The 13,221-nt window shown below is 48.3% G+C and overlaps 1 protein-coding gene across 2 annotated transcripts in view; it reads left to right on the top strand.

The window, feature by feature from the left end:
• LOC138569961 (1-aminocyclopropane-1-carboxylate synthase-like protein 1) overlaps window positions 1-13,221 on the top strand; it is a 240,250-nt gene that overhangs the window by 164,465 nt on the left and 62,564 nt on the right. For both annotated transcript variants that reach the window (XM_069648442.1, XM_069648441.1), the window contains exon 9: window positions 10,622-10,708. In XM_069648442.1, the coding sequence (XP_069504543.1) occupies window positions 10,622-10,708 (87 nt within the window). The remainder of the gene's footprint in view (window positions 1-10,621; window positions 10,709-13,221) is intronic.

The raw sequence follows: 13,221 nt of genomic DNA, 5'->3' as shown, positions 1-13,221 counted from the left end.
TCCAGCATGGGGTCTGGCATGGATTCACATGCTCATGAATATTCCCCATCAGGCAGGGAATCCTTGGTAAAGAAAAATCAGTTTCACTTCTGAACTTTCTCCTCAACAACCAATCACTGAGCTCTGGGTCATACTGCCCCCAGCCAATGACTGCCTTCTACCTTAGCCCCTCCTCTGGCAACCATCTTAAGATTTTTACCTCGTGTTCAAATTTTGGAGTCATTGTGCTTAACTACCGAGCTTTTACTTTGATTTTTTCGCTTTTTGGAACACTTATGCTCTATTTTTCAGTCAATCGAGCCCGTGTGCTCCATCGATCATCCTTCTGATTTAACGGGGACCCGTTTTTCGGATTCTTCAGCGTGCCTCAAGGGCGGATTTTGTTGAGTTGCTTCGTGGAAGCTTCCAGAAGATTCTTCAGGCCTACACCGTGTGGATCATGTCGGACGAGAAGGGTTCCCCTGCCCTTTTCAAGCTTTGCTCCGACTGCGGTTTGCGGAATGTTTACATGGACGATGAACATTCCCAGTGCCTGTACCCAACGCATAAGGAGGAGGCTTGTGTGTTTTGCTGTTAATTCTCGAAACGCACCTTGAAGGATCGGTGTATACAGCTAGAAGAGGGGAATGCCTCTCCCGGATCCGGGAAAGCTGAGTGGGTTTTTAAGTCCTTTGAGAGTGCCCTTCCTGCTGGGGTCCAACAGAAGCCCAAGTCCGCTATTGTTGGGAGCGCCATTGCGGCAGGCAGCTAGACGGCCAGGGCGCGTTCGACATCCCCAGCTGCATCAGTCTCCAGTCAACACTCTGGATCTTCATCCAATAGGAAGTCTGATCACCCGGGCAAGCTAAAGGTGGGCCTGGAAAAGACCAAACTGGGTACGGCGTCCGGCCTACCCTCGGCGAAGAAGGCCAAAGGGGATTGAGTCTCCCAACATGACCCCTAAGGAGAAGGCAAGGTGTCCGGGGTGACCGTGAAGGCCCGGGTGCACCAGATTAAGTCTGTGCCTTCCATCGAGGTGGTGGTAGCGTCCCTTTCGAAGGCGGCGGACCCCTCAGGGCACTCTTCTGAAGGCAAGGGTGTCCCTCCTTCCCAGGAGAGAGGCTGCGTTGAGACCCCGGGGAAGAGGATGCTAATCATCTTCCCCGAGACCGTCCCTCTGGATGAAAAGAAAGGGGCCGGGGGGGGCCTTTAAGTTCTCCAGGGCACTGATATCTACGCTGCTGAGGAGGAGGAGGAACTAGTCTACCTCCAGCCCATCCAGGAGGGCGAGGGAGACGTTTGAGTCGGCCCTAGGACAAGGGTGCCGACGAACTATGAGGGCGACGATGACTCCATCGAGGAAGCTGATGGGGGGGGGGGGGGGTTACAGGGGCTGTTCCTACGCCTCAGCTGCCACCTAGAGATCTTTCAATTGACCTTTTCTCGACCCCTTCATGCGTTGGTATCTGCGATAGAGGAGGATGCCGACGACGCTGCCACCTGCTCACCCTGCCGTGCCGGTGCCAGCCGCCCCACTGACCACTGAGGAACCGCCAGCCAAGAAGAGGCACTCCTTGCCACCCTTCAACTTCTCCGCCGCCCCGCGCAGGTGACAGATGGACACGGCTGTTGGGGAGAATTCTCAAAAATGTGTTAATTCCCTTCACCTTAGACGCCCAGCAACTTTGCTGGATTTTGAGGACTTGATTTTTTTTTTTGTTAACCTGGGAAGAGTGAGCCTTTTTTCCCACTATTCCATGTATTTTGATGAGTTTTACTCGTGTTCTTTGATTATGGAGTTTTAAGATAACTCCATAGGCATCTTTTCATGTGTATTAGATAGCACCTTCAGTGACACAGGGATGTCTTTAGACTTCCCACAGGTTTAAATACCTTCTCTGGGATAAACTAGTTTCCCAGAGAATGTAAGGTGAAATTGACTTTACTAGTCTTTTTAAATTCCTAGACCCAACACGCACTATCTTCCTGTAGTGTTGGAGGGGTTACCTAGTATCCCCTGTGTCTAGAAACTCATGTAGCAGTCAAATGATACCCGTTTCTATCGAAATGGCTGGTGGCAGTGGTTTTAACACGAACTACCATGATTTTTCCCGATCGCGAGCACCAGTAGCGAAAAATCAGGGGAGCCATGTTTTTCAAGATGGCTACTTTGTTTAAACTGGTCCTGGTCTTCTGTTTTTCACCACAGGTCCTTCTAGTGTTGTCGGCGCACCAAACCAGGTTTGGTCTCTTTTGTTTCCATGGCTTTGGTGGGCTTCAGGACTGAAGACCGCCTCTGGCGCCGAGTGTCTGGGGTGGGCAGGAAGTGAGGGAGGTGCCTGAAACTCCCTGTGATTAGTTTCCTAGGAGACCCAAATGCACGCTGCGTGATTGGCTGGATGAGTGTCCGGCAAGGACAGCCATCCTGCTGGGTGAGTGGCAGCTAGGCTGGAATGAATGGGAGAAAACTGTTAAAAAGGCGAGTCTCCTGGACTGGAAAGCAGTCTACCACTGGAACGAAAGAACCGAAGACAAGCTGGAAGAGGACGGCTGCTGCAACTCCTGGACCGTTGGTTTGCCCCATGAAGCCCTGCTACAGGTCCAAATCACCAAAGCTCCTTTCGACAGAAGCCCCTTCAAGGACAACTTCTTCCTTTTGAGTTGGTGGGACCAATCCACTCGTAAGCCACCTGGATACAATTCTCTGAGCTGGTTAGGATTAACCAGAGGGAAGGACACCAGCTTGTGTGCTTGAATTACAGCTACTGGAACTGAAGTACTCCTTTTTGTCAGCGTTTTCCGACGATCCTTTGCAGTGCAGGAGTCCCCGACGTCCTCCCTCTTGTCCCCATGACTGAGGCTCAGGAACAGTGAGACGTGCAGGAACTGCCAGGAACCAACGTCTTCAGCTGCATCTTTTGCTTCAAATTAAGGTACTGTGCCAACCCGATTTGAGAGAACTCCTCTCTCGCAGTGAAAGTTTGTGGAACTTTCCCAAGTTACAAGCCTAATCAGCTTGTGACCCAACATCTGATTCTTTTTCATACAAACTACTTCTGAGAACTTTGGCAAAGACTTTACCGTTTACTTCAAGAACTGCTCTTTCCTATCCAAGACACTAGCCCATTGACTTTGGCCTAGGCCTATTGAACTGAATCCAGTCCTCTAGTGAACTTGAACTATTTGCACTGCCTAAGAAAGTAGTTGTGATCAATTCTGGTAACTTGTGCCTTTTTACTCCCATTGAAAGTAACTGAAATTCCATTTGGCTCCTATTTCAGGGGAGTCTAATTTGTTCAGAAAGTTATTGGTTTGATATTAAAGTGTATAATATTTTGCCTCCTTCTAGTGAATGGTTTCTAAATGATTGTGTAATAAATGAATAAGCGTTTTACTAAGAAACCTTGAGTGAAAGTGTCTACTTGAACCACTGTACTTGTAAGACCTCTGTGTAACCTCTTGTACTACTCACATTCCCTCTTGAGATGAGCCTGGCTGCTCAGCTCGCTACCACAACACTGTGGTGCAGACTTATACCAAAGATTGGTTTTGCTTACACCTGTAGTCTTAATTGTATGTGGTGGTCCCAGAGGGTACTGTATGCAATTCCGCCTAACAACGGCAATGACTGGCACGAATGATGACAGCGGGATGGGGGACCTCCATCGTCTCTGCCCAGATGCTCGCTGCCGGACGAGATGGGATTGTTCCATGCGATCTCCAGAGCTTTTCAGCTCACGCCGGAGGCGAAGTGGAAGACCATCCTTTCAGTCCCGCTCCTGGGTGACATTTGGGATGAAGGGCCGATGCTCATGAACCTTCTACAGCCCCAGCGAAGAGGGACAGCCTAGAAAAGTACAGGGTGCCGGACTCTGTGCCCAAGTGCTTGTGGGCCCAACCATCACTGGACTGTGTGCAGCAACCAAGAAATAGTCGAGCTGAAAGTCTTCTGCTTTGTCCACGCCTCCTGAAATCTATGGGAAGAAGCTGGATGCAATGGGTAGGGGAGTTATCCACTCTGCGGCAACGACCATCAAGGCCGCCAATGCCCTCTATCGTGGCACGATACGACCAGGAGCTCTGGTTCAAGCTCGCCCCTCTTCTGGACTTCCTCCCTGGCGATGAGAGGGTTGAGGCTTTGGAGATTCTACAAAAGGGCGAGGTGGTGTCGGACCACGCCATCACGGTGGCCACTGACATCGTAGACGTAGGTTTCTGCCAGATGGGCAATGGGGTTTGCCTTTGCTGTAGTGGCTCAAGGCCACTAACCTTCGACAGAAGGTCCAGACTACGGTGTTGGTTATGCCCTTTGACTGGGACAATCTTTTCAGGAAAGCGGTGGATGAGTCCCTACAGGCCATCAAGGCGGATCCAGACGGCACATGCCATGTGCACGCTACAGCAGCATCAGCTGTCCTTTCGGTCCTCAGAAGGCAAGTCTACCTGATGTTCGAGGGGTTTCGGTGGGAGCTCCTCATCTTACCGCCAGCCCTCCTGCTCCTCGGCCCAAGAAACCAACAGTGGCTGCTCCAAGCTCTTTGGAGGAGGACGCTGTCGGGGACCCCATGGCGGCATATCGACCTCCAAACAAGAATGAACAAGCCAGGACGTCGGGCCCCCACCTGTGCACTCTGGTGGGAGGCCGACTGGTGAGCTTTGTCAGCCTGTGGAAGACCATCTCCACCGACTGTTGGGTGCTGGATGCTCTCACCCAAAGACCCTCTAGAATTCCAACAAAAGTGTCCCCAAATACCACTGGTGGCCTGGCAGGAAAACCACATTCCTCAGCTGCTGCTGGAAGTTCAGCCCATATTAAAGAAGGGAGCGATGGAGCTAGTTCCAAAGCGGCTCCGGAGTTTACTCAAGGTACTTCCTTGTGTTTAAAGACGGGGGCTGGAGGCCCATTTTTGACCTGCGACAACTGAATAAATGCATCCAGTTCCGAATGGCCACAATTCAACGCGTGCTCGGATAACTGGATGAGGGAGACCATCGTTGTTGGATCTGGAGGATGTGTACTTCCACATCCCCATTCACAAAGGACACCAAGTTTTTGTGCTTCGTCGTTCAGGGGAAGCATTACCAATTCAAGGCCCTTCCCTTTGGGCTGAAGTCGGCGACCAGAGTCTTCAAGTGCCTGGCGCCGGTGGCGGCCCATCTACGACCACAAGGGATCCACATCCAACCTTACTTGGACGACTGGCGCATCCAGGCCAGATCAAGGGACATTGCCATCGACCACACAGCGAGGTCTGTCCACCTACTGACTGATCTGGGGTTCTCGGTGAATTATGCAAAGTCCTGCTTGAGTCCATCAGAGGACGTGCTGTTCCTGGGATCGCTGCTCAACACAAGTCATGCCTGGCGTCACCGTCGGAAGAGCAGGTGATTGCCATCCTGGGCAAGGTGCAACGGCTGCTAGCTTTGAAGATCGCCACGGTGAGTGCCATCCAGTCTCTGCTCGGCATGATGTCATGTATTTATCTCATCCGGCTCTGCAGGTTATGGATGCGCCCACTGCAGGAGTTCCTCGACGCCCGTTGGGTTCTGGTGTCCGGAAGCTTCCAAGAGGATCGCTCTCGTGGGATTCCGTAGGGCGATAAGGTGGTGGGGTGTGCACTCGCATCTGACCGGAGGCGTGGATTTCCAGGCCCCACCGCACCAGGAGAGGGTCACCACTGACGCTTCCCTGGAAGGATGGGGGAGACCACACCAGAAGTCTGCACGCTGGAGGCCTGTGGCTGCTGGAGAAGATGTTGCATATCAATGTTCTGGAGCTACAGGCAGTGTTTTGGGCCCTCAAGGGCAAGGTGGTGCGGGTCTTCACAGACAATACCACCACAATGTTTTACATCTGGAAACGGGGGCACCAGAACCCCAGCACTCTCCAGAGAGGCTTAGGACTTATGGCACTAGGCCGTCGCCCAGGGGATGTTCCTTATTCCGTGTCATCTGGTAGGAGTAAAGAACACGGTCGCCAACTCTGAGCAGGGAGCTTTGCTCTTGCCACAAGTGGGAACTTCGGCAGGACCTAGTGGAGAACCTTTCCTCAGATGGGGGGAAATCCCCAGATCGACTTGTTTGCGACTTGACAAACACAAAGTGCCAGAGGTTTGCCAGCAGGGGAGAATGGGGGATGCATTCTCATTCCCTTAGGAAGGCCTCTTTCTGTATGCATTCCCTCGGTTGCCCTTGTTACTTCGAATCACCAATCAACAGACCGTACTGGTGCCGGATGATGCTCGTTGCATTGGCATGGCCGAGGCTGATCTGGTACCCGGACCTTCTCAATATGTCGGCGTCCCCACCAGTCAAGCTGCCAGTGGTCACTGATCTTCTCACCAGGGAAGGAGAAGCCATTCTTCACAATCCAGGGTTCCTGAACCGGAAGACCTGGCTCCTGCAGCGCTTGATTTCAGTGGCTACTATCTCCCGGCAGATTGCAAGAAAGTTCTCGCCCAGGCTAGAGCATCGTCTGCTCTGAAATGCTACGAATACAAACGGAAGCGTTTTTCGATTTGGTGCCGGTGTCAGATTAACCCCTTGTGGGTCACGGCTCCTTGTACTTTCATATTTGCTGTCATTGGCCAAATCGGGACTGGCCCATGCCTTAAGGTACATCTGGTGGCTATCTCCCGCTACACCAGGACTCCGAGACTGGCTTCCTTGTGGTTGCACCGCCTCGTGAGGGAGTTAATCAAAGGACTGTTCTGCCCGTTCCCTCCGGTGAAGGCACCGGCCCTGGTGTGGGAACTCAACGTGGTGCTGACCAGGCTGATGTGGGGGGGTGGGGGGATTTGAACATATGCATTCAGCTCTGCTTAGTTTCTCTTGTGGAAGACGGCCATCACCTCTGCAAGAAGAGTCGGTGAGATCTAGGCCCTGTCATGCAAGCGGCCTTGACTTTTCACAAGATGAGGGTGGTGTTACGGACGCACCCCTTCATGTCCAAGGTTCCGTTGGAATTGCACCTCAACGAGCCCTTGGTATTATCCGTATTTTTTCTGATGCCTACGTCGCCGGCTGAAAGGACTTTGCACTCGCTGGATGTGGCTAGAGCGCTGCGCTGGGGTTTTGTGGCCTGCACAAAGTTTCCGGAAAAGCTGAACTTTGGTCCTGTGAACCATGGGAAGGCCCTGTCCAAGGCTTCCATTTCCAGGTGGTTCTCCGGCTGTATCGCCTACTGTCACCGGTTGGCAAACCGACCGCTGCCTAGCTGTCGGAGCCCATTTTACCAGAGCAATCGCTGCTACTCTGGAGTTCCTGTCTGGTGTGCCCCTGATGGGCATCTGCAGGGCTGCTACATGGAGGTCGACGCACACCTTCACGAAGTTCTACTGCGTCGACGGGGATTCCAGAGGAGCCCAGAGCCGGCCAAGCAGTGCTGTACAACCTGTTCACTAGGAGGTAAGAGATGATTACGTTGATCCTTGCCACCTCACGTTGTTGTGCATGTTGTACTGCTATGGATTCATTATTCAGGAGCATGTGAATCCATGTCGGACCTCATGCTGGCGAAGGAACAAGTTGCCTGTAACTGTTCTCCAGCATAGGTCTGGCATGGATTCACATGCGAACCCTCCCGCCTACCCCACTGCGGCTCTTCCCTTGGTCCTACTGCCACTTTACGTGCTACCAAATCTGAAGATGGCTGCCAGAGGACAGTCATTGGCTAGGGGCAGTATGACCCAGAGCTCAGTGATTGGTTGTTAGGAGAAAGACAGTTAAGAAATTAAACTGATTTTTCTTTTACTGAGGATTCCAAGCCTGAGGACTGGGAATATTCTTGAGCATGTGAATCCATGCCAGACTCATGCTGGAAAACAACAGTTACAGGTAAGTAACTTGTTCCTTATTTTTCATCCTCTGCAATATCTCCAGGCACTATATTTCTGGCCCTCTAAATTGGCAGTTTTGCATACTCTGAGACTGTCCGGGACCTCTGTTTTATACTGCAAAGCAGCTCATCACTGCTTCCTTAGGTCAGTAAAGCTGTACCGTGTTGCTGGTTCCCTCTAAGGCCATTTGTGCCTTTATTTAAATAGCTAAATATACCACAGTACAATAGGACGCTTGCCCTCGTAGGGTTGCAGCTGAACATTGGCCACAAGGCTTCGATGGGGGGGCCCCCCTTAAATATATGTTGTGCCTACAGAAGATTCAGTGGGCAGAATCCTACTTTTCTTTGGCTAAGGGAGCCTTAGAAACAATTCATTTACTACCCATTAGTCCGCAAATATGGTTTAAGGACCTATGTTGTATATAAATCAATGCACAGACTGGTCCCTAATTTCACTGGCCATAGATTTCAGTTTTACAAGCCCACAAGAGTTCTGCACTCTTTTGATGCCTCATCTGCAAGTCCCTCACATTTGCTGGCACAGAACATGTAGATCTCGCGTTCTTCTTTCTAGGAACCCAAAAATGGAATTTGCATCACCTGAAACTGGGAGCTATAATCGGACCATGGACAATTTGGTAACCAACATCAAGCATTTCTCTTTGTGCACACCTTCTCCTTTTGTTCAGTCCAAGATTTACCACCACAATGCCTGCCTTGTGTGCACATTGCACTTCGATCATCAAGGGCTACTTTGCCACCTTTGTACCCTCTGCTGATAAGCAAAGTGATGTCTTCCACCCATCTGTCAGGCTCAGCAATTATACAGATTACCTGGGTTCTGTGTGCTTTGGTTTTTGGCTACTGCTTCAATCCTTCTGTCGCCCATCTCCACCAAAGTTCCTTGAATCTCCTGGCAGACTAGTTACTCTGAATGAGGGCATTCTCCGTGGCTCCAGCTTTAGAATAAAATGAGGGGCTCTCCTTCAGATTTGTGAGTGGCAAAGCAGGTCTGTGGATGATCCTCAACATCTGCAACTTCAGCATGTAACGTCTGAGAAGTTGAGGCTAGTTATGCCAACTCAACTGTCAAGAGGGGGATTGGTTGTGTGCCTTGAATGTTCGAAAGGTCGTTACACCTCCCTATGTGGTAGGGGTCTCCCAACATGTGGCTCCATAGGACTGCAACTCCCATAATCCCTCACCATTGACTGTGCTGGCTTGGGCTGATTGGAATTGTAGTCCAAAACATCTGGGGAGGCAAAGGTTGCAGACCCCTGCTGTATGGCCTGCTCTTCCGAATTGCCTGAGATGTATAACTGCAGCTTGTTAGCAATTCAAGTAGTTTCCTTTTAGTCTGAGATTGGCCTCACAGGTACTACCAAGTCCATGGAGGCTGCTGCGGCTTTTTTATGCCAGGACATTATACACATATACCTGTTCCTGGATGTTTGGCTCATCCACGGGCTTTCGGGGAGCTCCACAATTCCCTCCAAAATAAACTGTACCAAGTGTTCTCTTTGGGTCTATTGGTAAATGCCATGAAATCGATTTTTGGGCCCATCTCTCACCATACAGTATATAGGTTCTTATGGGACACCAGAGAAAACGGATTTCCACAACCCATACCATGCCGAGAGAATTCAGGCTAGACCGTCCATGGGCTCCTTCATTCTGCAGGCCTTTGCTGCTCTGACCCTTACTTCCATAGGATACTCTGCCTCACGTACTGGTGGTTCCTTTCATTGGGCTCCATGTGCAAAGCCAAAATGCATCTTGTACCCAAGTACTAGAAGGAGGGCTGAGACCTGGAGAATCGCCTGCGCTAGGTCTCAGATAAGAAATCAAAATGTAGATCCTGTGTCTGGTTAAGGGACCCAAGCCCGGAGGATCCAACAAGGTAAAGCTAAGATAAATGTTTACCGAAGGCAACCGTGCCCATGGAGAGGATATATAATGTAACCAAGGAATGCATTTAGTATGAAATCTCAAACAAAGGTACAATATAACGTACATGCAGGAGCTGCCTGCATAAACAAAATTGTGCGACGATGGACAGCCGACACGGGTTTAGACCTTCCTTCAGGCCTTTATCAAGGCTGTGACCAAACAGATGAGTTTGGAAAGAACTATCTAATCTATATAGCCTCTTGTGCCCAACATCCTGCCATACCCACTCATAAAACATGGTCCTGCTTTTTTAAACCTAAAAACCTGATCGTTTTTAGTGGGGTGCTGCACCATGAGGACCCCACACACCCACTGTATAAAGTGCTGGCATGCACTTTACTAAGTTTTTGAATTATAAATGCTCCTGCACAAGATTAGTCTGTCCCTTTTCCATGGACAACATGCCATAAGGATGAAAAAAGGGGTCTGTGAAATAAGAGTACTGTATTCCCCACAGTGAGTAACATTCACCGGAGGGACTGATTTACTTGTAGACCTTTGTTCCCTTTTCGCTATGCTCAAAAGGTACGTGCGGGCGGGGCTGGAAGCAAGCATGATTGATGATCAGATGGGGTGGAGAAAGGGGCGGGACTATATGCGCACCAGCATCCTCTTTATAATGAATACTGCCACACCATTCTCCATGCTTAGCCCCTACCGGTGGATGACATCCCTCAAGTATGTAGGAAAGGAGACTGTTGTACAAAACTCCCTACGCGGAGTAACTTGTTAAACTTACTAGCTAAAAATGACATTGAAATACTGCTAGGGTGAATTCAAGATTGTGAAGATGGCTCTAATTGTGGAACTTTTTATGATGAATGCTGTTTAATGCTATTTATCTGTTCTTAGGCATAAACTTCATGTCATAATAGATGAAATATACATGTTCTCCATTTATGATGATGCTGCCTTCACAAGTGTTCTTGCTTTAGACGAGTAAGTAGTTCAAGATTCTAATTTCTTTGAATTTTAATTGTCTTGCTACCATCAGTTTTAACTCATTTACATGGGTACATAATTACCCTGACGATTTAAGACTTGGCCACTATGGGCATCGTATGTTTCAAGGAACGAATATATTGTGATAAACTCTTTGCTTCCAAACCCATAAAGAAATTAAAATACTTATTAATGTACATGGTTAGCTTTCATTTCTCCTGCTCATCACCAGCCGCACAAATGAATCGATGTATTGTCTAGTTTGTAAGAACATTAATTATTTTAAAACTGCTGTTTCATGTATCAAATGTTTGTTGGATGACTAATGTGACATGGTAGTGTCATTTTCTCAAGTGTGACATTTAGCTAGTGTAAAGGACCAGGAATGCCCCAATCAAATTCCCACTCCGTTATTGTGCACATTAACAAACTACATATTACATGAAACAAATATTTTGCAGTATTTTGAAACCTTTTTCCAATATATCCTCATATTTCATTATCTCCCTTATTATTATAGGCGGTGCAGGGAGGCCTCACCAAATAAATGCATGCAGGCGGGGAGTTAAACACAGACCCCATGGAACGGCTTGTGGCGTGGCACACATTCACAGCCATGCGGTACCCATGTCACCACAATTACCATCCGTAGTCTCGTATTTCCCTCGGTCTGTTCTTCTAATCTTTCATTGTTCCAAGGGCTCCATTTCTCTCTTCAACCGCCCCCCCCCCACTTCAGTCATTTTTTCATCGTACATCACACTCTCTCATTCTCACTGTCTTGTGTAGGGAGACTCTGACCTGCACAGGTGCTCCTCATTGGCTTTCTTGGTGATAATCGTGGTCATTAAAATGAACTGTTCAATGCGTCTTTGATTCTCTATTAAATTCCCCACTAACTTTTTTTTTAACCTTTAAATGGTCAGCCTTCTGCTTATTCAATATATCTTTTACTTTGACCTAATGTGGTTGCATTTGAGGGAATGACCTAATGTGGTTGCATTTGAGGGAATGTCCAGAACACATTCTTTGAACCTTTAAATCTAGCACATTTTTGTCTCCCATTTATTTTATTTGGCTGATCTTTTTCCATCTGCTCAATTTGTAGGTTTGTGCTTATTGCTACCATGCTGTGCTTCTTCAGGACTTCCACTGTTTTCTGTTCATTTCCGACGACCGCTATATAGGTTGTTTTGGGGGTTTGGGTGACCTGTTCTACAACCCCCCTTGCAATATAGAGATTGCCTTCCTTTCCAGCATTACTCCGTCTTCTAGGGAAGATTCTTCCAATATCCCTTTCATTCTTGTAACGTTCCTGTTTATCGTTTGTCTGAATTGTCAGCATTTGTAAAAAAAATATTTGTATTTCCAATTTATACTGTTTGCATTTCTTGGATGGATTTCGTTTCTTTTGATTAGGTATTTTTTGGCCTGACTCTATGCTTGTGAACCTCCCTCCCACCTTTGTCACACCCGATAACTGTGGTCCAACACCTAATTCTTTGGCACAATGGTACTACACTTCTCATCCTCCACTCCCCATGTAACTGGGGAAAGTGAATGTGTTCTCATCTCTCAAAGCCTATTTTTTGATCCATTCTTGCCACGTTATTCTACTCTTTTGTCCAATTGATGGTCATAATTATTTGTCTCACTTTATAATTAAGGCAGAATGTCCAGTTTTGGGAATTATAGGACCACTTACCTTTTTGCATTTTTCATACTTCCATTATTGCATCACTGGCCTTTTTACGATTCTACTGAAGTCACCCTGCCAGTGCAACCCTTTTTGGTTCATTGCGAGCATATGAACCTGAGTCACTAAGGTCGCCACTCCTATTTGTGCCCCAGGGGGATTGGATTACCCTACGTTGGTTTTAGGGCAAGTAAGATGGTAAATAAACAGGCTAGTGGCAGCTGGTGTTTTGGCTTTACTATCGCATTGGTAACCCAATGTACCTTTTTTTTAGGTAGCCATTTTGGGACTCATATTTAAAGTCCTGTTTTCAGGTTTTATGTTTGAAGGGCTGTCTTTGTTCAGGACAACAATGAGGTAGGCTTTACATGGGTTTTCTGTCCATTTTGTAAGACGGCATCTATATTGTGTTTTTACTGGTTTAGAGCAATTTGTCTCTTGGCTACCATATTTCACCCTATGGGGTTGGTCCGAGTGGCAGATTAAGGGACCAACCAGATATCCGGTTTTCTGACCCTTTGTTCCTAATCCCCTAATGTGACTGGTATGGCTTTGACGAGCTACTGGGAGTGGTGGCATTTAAGAACAACGCTCTCTAAGGGGGAATGGTGGAACTGGATGTTAATTGGTGATAGGACTGGGATGGTCATTGCAGTAATGAAAATGCTGGACAAAGTGCTAGCGAGCAAGGTGGATATTTTGAGGGGGGGGGGGAGAACTATTGATCATAGATGAGATGGTTAATATTTAATCCCGATGTCTGTCTACCGGCTGGGATATGTCAACTAGCGAAATAGAAATATTTTATCCTTGT

This window comes from Ambystoma mexicanum, chromosome 2q, assembly GCF_040938575.1.
Source record: "Ambystoma mexicanum isolate Mex_15411 chromosome 2q, UKY_AmexF1_1, whole genome shotgun sequence".
NCBI classification, from domain to species: domain Eukaryota; kingdom Metazoa; phylum Chordata; class Amphibia; order Caudata; family Ambystomatidae; genus Ambystoma; species Ambystoma mexicanum.
Note: the sequence above shows the minus strand (reverse complement) of the source record. Positions and strands in the feature narration are given on the sequence as shown.